At 41.1% G+C, this 8,167-nt stretch overlaps 1 protein-coding gene across 1 annotated transcript; it reads left to right on the plus strand.

The window, feature by feature from the left end:
• The first annotated feature begins 3,610 nt into the window (after window positions 1-3,610).
• Window positions 3,611-7,932, plus strand: LOC121991790 (serine/threonine-protein kinase STY13-like). The gene is made up of 6 exons (XM_042545825.1): window positions 3,611-4,387; window positions 5,195-5,316; window positions 5,972-6,168; window positions 6,323-6,497; window positions 7,263-7,397; window positions 7,480-7,932. The coding sequence occupies exons 1-6, from the start codon at window positions 4,138-4,140 to the stop codon at window positions 7,687-7,689; spliced, it is 1,089 nt and encodes a 362-aa protein (XP_042401759.1). The 5' UTR covers window positions 3,611-4,137; the 3' UTR covers window positions 7,690-7,932.
• The last annotated feature ends 235 nt before the right edge of the window (window positions 7,933-8,167 follow it).

Below are 8,167 nucleotides of genomic sequence, written 5' to 3' on the forward strand. Positions count from 1 at the left end.
CCAACTTCGACGCAGATCACGCAGCAACACCCTAACGGTCGAGAAATGGCGCCGAGACTTAGAGCATCCAGCGTCAGCTGTCACTGTATATAAAATTTAATATAAATGACTCTCTAGCTCTACTAAATTTAAATAATCATTTTTTACTATATCAACCTAAAATTTTTATTATCTTTAATTCTTTAATATTTTTTCCTTTTTTCTATTTTTTTATTATTATATTTATTTTCTTCTTTTTTATTATTATATTTATAAAATAAATGAAAAGAGAAATTGAAAAAATTGAAAGGAATGAGAGAGATTAAAAATAAATATTATTTTATTTTTAGTGTAGAGATTTCATTCCCTAGATTTAGAGAATTACTAATAATCAAATCTAAATTTAAGGAATAGATAATGTAAAGATTGTTTAGCTACTCTATCCAAAATTTAAGATAAAATTTTTGGATAGAGTAATTGATGTGGATACTCTTAAGAAGCCCATGGGAACAATAGCGTAGCCAGGATCTTCAACTACCCTGAGCTATTGCTGTTCTATGACTATGCTTTCTACGATTTGCTACTCCTCGATGCGTTGAACGGCAAACAGAAGAAAACCCTTTTTGAATTTGGGCTCAATATATAAGTCAAAAAATTACTATGCAGTTAGATTTGAACTGAATATATAAGCCTAAAAATTATTAGACTACTGGGTTTCACTGGGATGGAAGCCTAAAAATTACTGGGCTGCTAGATTCGATCTCAATATATAAACTTAAAAATTATTCGATTGCTGCGCTACACTGGGCTAGAGCCAGGTAAAGTCTAGCCATGGCTACGCCATTACATGGGAATCAATCAGTACCATGTGCAAATGGATCGGGTGGATTCCATTCCATCCTGAACCCGCCTTTTGATTATCCAATAAAAAAATATTCTATTTTTATGACATAAAATGAATTAAAATTTAAAATTTGCTGTGTTGTGTATATATATAGGCTAATTTTGGTTGGATATAATGTGTATTTGTAACATAACCATGATTGATCCTGTCCGAATGCTGAGACGATGATCGCTGGAGATGTGACGCTCCTTGCTGGCTTCATGTAAACTCCGGGATGGCGTAGACCTCTGTCGAGAACATGCAAGCACAAAACCGAGCCGAGAAGGGGTTCCTAGCGGCGGCCCTCCGACGCTCAAGTTAGTTCCCGGAGGCGAGAAATCGAAGCAGAGTAACGAGAACTGTAGCTATAGTGGTGAATTGCGCATACCTCCATCGAAGCCTGGGGGTCCTTATATAGGGTTCCCTGAAGGCGCGTGCACACTTACCAAGACGTGCACGCTTATCAAAGCATACATGCAATAAGTGTGTCAGAAAAGTACGTCTGACGCCATACCTTAACAAACCGGGCATATCTCTTACGTGACAGTGGAAACTTCCACCGTACGATTCTCTGCTTGATCATGCCGCTAACCATGCTGTTTGTCGGTGACACTTTCCCCGAAGAAGATATTCCCTCCTGCTCTTCTTGTCGTCTGCGAGACTGAGCGGGGAGTTTGCTCGGCCGAGCCCCCGTATTGCTGTTGGAGTGACCGATCCGAGTGGGAGGCCTGCTCGCCTCCTAGAGCTTCATCCTGCTTCCGCCTTGCCGCACGTGGTCGAGCAATGTCTATCGTCCACCGTACGATTCTCTGCTTGATCATGCCGCTAACCATGCTGTTTGTCGGTGACACTTTCCCCGAAGAAGATATTCCCTCCTGCTCTTCTTGTCGTCTGCGAGACTGAGCGGGGAGTTTGCTCGGCCGAGCCCCCGTATTGCTGTTGGAGTGACCGATCCGAGTGGGAGGCCTGCTCGCCTCCTAGAGCTTCATCCTGCTTCCGCCTTGCCGCACGTGGTCGAGCAATGTCTATCGTCCACCGTACGATTCTCTGCTTGATCATGCCGCTAACCATGCTGTTTGTCGGTGACACTTTCCCCGAAGAAGATATTCCCTCCTGCTCTTCTTGTCGTCTGCGAGACTGAGCGGGGAGTTTGCTCGGCCGAGCCCCCGTATTGCTGTTGGAGTGACCGATCCGAGTGGGAGGCCTGCTCGCCTCCTAGAGCTTCATCCTGCTTCCGCCTTGCCGCACGTGGTCGAGCAATGTCTATCGTCCGGCCGAGCGGGGATTTCGCTCGACCTCTGAGCGTCGAAAACCCAGCGTTGAGTTGGGTTGTCACACTGCTGCTCGAGCAGGTACGGCGGCTGCCTGGCCAGGCACTGGATGTTGACCGTGTTGACTCTGATTCCCACGTGTCATTGGCTGCTCTACCATCTGGATCCTACTTTACCACCGGATCAATGATTATATTATAATATTAATTATTTTGTTTGGTACTGTTTTAAAATAAAATTGTATTGTAATGTAATTTAGATTACAAAAGATAATAAAGTTTTGTAATCTGGATTACAAGGCTAATAACATATAATCTTATAACATTACAATATTACAGTTTAATTAAAATTTAAATGTTAAATATATCTTTAGTCCATTTTCAACATCAATCGATCACGGACGTCGCTTCTGCCATTGGCCGCCATCTCCGAGCGCAAGGGTCAGCTGCCGCCTCCGGCACCACCGCCGGGCATCGCCAGCGGCCACCGCTGGCCACCACCTCCTTGCATCATCGGCCACCACCGCCAGGCACTACCTCTGGGCGCTACCGTTAGCCACCGCCGCTGACAACCATCTCCAGGCACCGTCGGCCACCGACCACTGCCATCGACCGACGCCGTCGGTCATCGACGTCGCTGCCGCCACCTCCGAGCACCGTCGGCCATCGCCGCCGCCATTGGTTGTCGCTTCCGATAAAAATCACAGATATTTTTATTATTTTATAATAATATAAATTACAATCCTTATAAAAAATATTAGAGACCGAATAAAAGAATGTAACCATACTTATAATTAAATATTACATATATTATATTACCAAATATAATAAAATAATAAGATTAATAACATTGTAAATTTGATTACATTACACCGTTATATCATGTCTAACCAAATGCAGCCATGTTTCTTTTCGTCACAATATCATTCCATTTATGGATATTTCAACGTAACAGTCAATATAACGGTTGGAATTAAAGTAGTCGATTGACACAACCGAGGGTGCCACTCATTTATCAGGTAATTTATGTGTTTGCAGACTAGAGCGTCTATGAAGTTTACTAAGACGCATGGTAAAACATTTTACTCCTACCAAATTTATGATGTTGGTTGTTGGACTGTTCATTGGGAGCATTTATAAATTTATCTGATGGTCATGTAATTTGACTTCATTATGTAAGATCTTTCTTGCCGTTGACCTTTCAAATAAGGCACCTGATCATGAAATACTGAGCTTTTGAACCTTCACCATACACACTTTCTAATTTATGGATGAAAAACTTTTATATGACCAGATTAATCATCCTAAAACTTATTATTTATTTATTTTTCATGATTCATCCGAGATTTCAACCGAGGTGACGGAGGAGGATGCTGCATGATTTTAAGGTCCCTGTTTCATCGGTTATAGTCCGAGCATTAGACCATTCCACACGTTGCATGTGCAGTCACTTTCCTTTGCAGAGTTCAACAGTGCACAAGAGCTGCAATCTGCAGAAGTGCTTGTTCACGAAGAGAGCGTTTGCTTTTCCTGAGCTCCTCGATCGTTTCATCAGTTATGGTCCAAACAAAACAAGATGACTTCACACATTGCGTGCGTAATCACTTTCCGAAGAGAGAAGCAAATTCCAGGATGAGCACGCAGGTCAATTCCCCATATAAAGCAATGGGCGCCTGCGAGTCCCCAGTCTGGGCGAAAGAGGATAAAAGAAAGAGACCAGGGAAAAAAAAGGCGGCGCTTTCGATATGTGCAGCAAAGAGACTGGGGTCTTGTGACCATATATGAGAAGCTTTGATTGGAGAGAGAGGAAAGCAGCAGGCAACCCATGTGGTCGCATGGATAGGTAGAGGAGAAAGCAAATACAGTGAAGGGAAGAGTAACAGGGAGTTGCAGAGGAGGCGACGATTGGCAAGGAGCGAAGCACCGGTAAAGATCTCATCTTTTTGGCTTTCCGCGGGTGTAGGAGTCTGCGAAGAGTCGTTGGGAGAGGGAGAGAGAGAGAGAGATGAAGGAAGGGGGCGGAGATGGGTTCGTTAGGGCGGACCAGATCGATCTCAAAAGCTTGGACGAGCAACTGGAGCGGCACCTGAGCCGGGCATGGACGATGGAGAAGGGGAAGGAGGAGGAGGAGAGGAGGGAGAGGCAGCGAGAGGAGTGGGAGATTGATACATCCAAGCTGGCGATCAAGGGAGTCATCGCCAGGGGCACCTTCGGCACCGTACACCGCGGGGTCTACGACGGTCAGGACGTCGCCGGTGAGGCCTAAACTAAAATTCTATAAGATTCTGACTCATGACTGCTCCTCTTAATTAGGGTCTTTGTTTGAGGTATCCTAGCTTTTCTCGACCACGCCAACTGTTTGAGAAATTGCTTCTGTGCCTTCTTTTCCTTGAATTTCTAGTGAATTCAGCTTCTGTATGAGTAGGTAAGCTGTAGTTTCGATGGATTCGATCCCTTATCCAATTGCTGGAAAACCATTTGAACTAGATCATCATCTTCATAGTATATCTTTGTTTAGTCAAACCTGTTCTTGTATAAACAAGTAATCTCCAGTGGATTCCTTAATCTGCATGTCCATTGTTGAAATGTCTTAGTATCTTGATTGCACTTGCATTAATGGTGCCATTAAATTTCTGGTTATCTCTGGCCTTTGTAGTTAGTGATTCAGTTGGTTTCGTATACAGAAGAATCTTGTTCATTGCCTGTGAGTTCACTTGTAGGTGGGTGTGCTTCCCGTGACATCTGTTGGATTTGTTGCTTCCTACTTGTACTTTCATGTGAATCTACCTAAAAAAAATAAGGAGGTGTTGGTCTTGTGGAGGAAGATCAGAAAGCAACAATGAGATTTTTACTGTCACCTACTCGCTTAAGCTGTACAGCTATAAGCCATGAAACTAAAATAACCTTGATCAAGTCCTCAGTTCCCTTGCTGTGATTTAGCTTTGACTCTCTGTGTTTTTCATTTTGCTCTCGTGTTCGGTAAAAATAGCATACACACTCAATGTGGTATGTACGGATCGATTGGTAGTCACGGTTAATCGATCATTCCTTTTTATTCGCAGTAAAGTTGCTTGAATGGGGAGAAGAAGGAAATAGAACAGAATCTGAAATTGCTGCACTTCGGGCAGCATTCTCTCAGGAAGTCGCAGTTTGGCATAAACTTGATAATCCAAATGTCACTAAGGTACATATGGATATGCTATTATAAAGCTAAGATAAACCACTTTCTATTTCTATATCTTTTTTTTAGAATATTCTCATATTCACTGTTCATATAAATAATAATTTACTTGTGCTGCTGTTGTGTTAAATATGTTGTACATTTGGTGGCTGATGGGTTGAAATGATGACCTATCGACTTGTAGCAACCAGAAGGGCTTGTAGCTTTTTCAAAATGGTTCCCTAAGGTTTTATTAATGTCAAATGCCCCCATAACATTTTCATTAGTGTCAAAGTACTGTGCTATGGTGCTGAAATAACAATTTCACCCTTCTAAGTTACCTCCCAAATTGTTCACCTCTAAATGGACACAGGACGTTTAGATAGTAAGATGGAAATGTTAGGGAGCATTTTGATATTAATGAAACCTTGGGGGTATTTTGAAAAAGTTATTAAACATTATATGATACTAAAGCTCTCCTATGAACTCCATGAGATCTTTTCTTCTTCAAAAATTTTAAAAATACTTTTGGAGAACTTTTTTATTTCAAAATAAAATTCCACAATCCTTCACCATGTCAAAAAAACAATTTGAAAGAGAAAAAAATGCACTCATCTTTTCTCTGCTCATGTCTTTTTTTTGTTGACATTTGCAATTAACTTGAACTTGCATGTTGTAGTTCATTGGAGCAACCATTGGAGCAACAAACTTAAACATACAAACAGAGAACGGCCATCTTGGCATGCCCAGCAATGTTTGCTGTGTCGTCGTTGAATACCTTCCTGGCGGGACACTCAAATCATTTCTTATAAAACACCATAGAAGAAAGCTCACTTTCAAGGTAGTGATCCAGATAGCTTTGGATCTTGCAAGAGGGTGAGCACTGATCTTTGAATTCTTCTATCTGAAAGCTCTTAGTTAATGTCATTTTGTTCACATTTGTACTTCTTACTGATTTCCTGCCTCTGCTAGTTGATCAAAGAGATGTATACACGCTAATTACTCTTTCAATTTACATTTGTTTTTGTAGATTAAGTTATCTTCATTCCAAAAAGATTGTGCACAGAGATGTCAAGACAGAAAATATGCTTCTAGATAGGACGGGAACAGTAAAAATAGCCGACTTCGGTGTTGCACGTATTGAGGCTCAAAATCCCAATGATATGACTGGCGAGACAGGGACCCTCGGTTATATGGCACCAGAGGTATGTCATACTATTTGGGCATTTAAAGTTAGTTGATTTTTCTCATAAACTTCAGCAACTCCAACTGTTACAGAATTCTTGAAATGAATGCTTCTGGTTTATTCACATGCCAACTAACTATCTTTACCATCTTCTGCTTGTGATTGAATGGCAAAAGAATGGTCTTGTAAGTCTCTAGTGATTGTAACTAACAGATAATACATCTACATGAACTTGGTATTGCAAATCTATGTCACCGGGCATATCAAAATTGTAAGTGTTAGTGCAAGTTTTGATGTTTGTTTGTCAAAATGCTTAATGGAAGTTAGGCAAGGGTGAGAAGTCTACCGAATGACTAGTTCTAACTGGAGGTTGGGCAAAGGAAAGAGAAGGTAATCCTAGATAGTGAAAAGGCTTAGATTCTTTATGCTTCAATTTCTCACCCTTTCAATATAATTATTCTTTCTTGATAAACTATTCTTTCTTGAAAAAAAAAATTCCTGCTTAACCAGTCATGCAAATACATAAATGGAAAAAGAATATATTGAACTTCTCACTGAGATGATAAGGTGCATAACAAGATTTAGTATGAGTATACATGTAAGCTTCTACATTTTTCATACCCTTCGAATATAATCCTGATGGCTATATATTTAGTTGACATTAGGAGGAGGAGAAATCCTCATATATCATAGTCCTATCCTCAAATATCATAACACTTCTACAATTTCACTTTCTTGCTTTGATTGTGAAATTGTAGTGACAATGGCACTAACAAATTCACAGGTGCTTAAGGGCGGCCCGTACAATCGAAAATGTGATGTCTACAGCTTTGGTGTCTGCCTGTGGGAGATTTATTGTTGCGATATGCCCTATCCTGACCTTAGCTTTTCTGAGATCACGTCTGCAGTCATGCGACAGGTATGCACATTTCTTCGTGTTGAATAGCTAAAATGACAACCAGAATTGCAGACACAAATTTCTAACTTTCTTCAAAGTGCAGAACTTGAGGCCAGACATTCCGCGCTGCTGCCCGAGCACTCTGGCAAATGTGATGAAACTCTGCTGGGATGCGAACTCTGTCAGACGGCCAGAGATGAATGAGGTGGTGAAGATGCTGGAAGTGATTGATACCTCCAAGGGCGGAGGGATGATCCCTCCTGATCAACAACAAGGTTGCTTCGGGTGGTTCCGGAGGCACCAAGGCCCTTGAGAAGTTAAATCATCTCGATCTAACGAGGTAAGATTTGTTGCTCGAAGGGTGAATGAGGCTTAGAGAAAACGAGCAGGCGAATCAATCGCAGCTGGAAGATGCGGCGCTGGGCTATTTATGGCAATGCATCTAGATTGTGTAATATGTAGTGTCTATTTTTGATGATGATGTAAAGGTATTCATCTCCCTGTGCAACCCTTTCTCTCCCCCCGTGAAGTTTATGAAATAATTTATTTACCATTACTAGTTTTAGTTTTCTGGAACAACCTTTTACAAAAAAATAGGATAAAATTATATACAATGAATCCTTTTCAGGGACCTCGTATGACGAGAATTTTGTGCATTGGATTGTCCTTTTTACGAGTTTTAGTTTCAGACATTTGCCTACAAAAATGTGACGTGATGATAAAACACAACACTCAAAAGAATATTTAAAAATCAAAATTCAAATCTCAATAAATTGGTCAATTGACACAAA

This window comes from Zingiber officinale, chromosome 6B (assembly GCF_018446385.1).
Source record: "Zingiber officinale cultivar Zhangliang chromosome 6B, Zo_v1.1, whole genome shotgun sequence".
NCBI classification, from domain to species: Eukaryota; Viridiplantae; Streptophyta; class Magnoliopsida; order Zingiberales; family Zingiberaceae; genus Zingiber; species Zingiber officinale.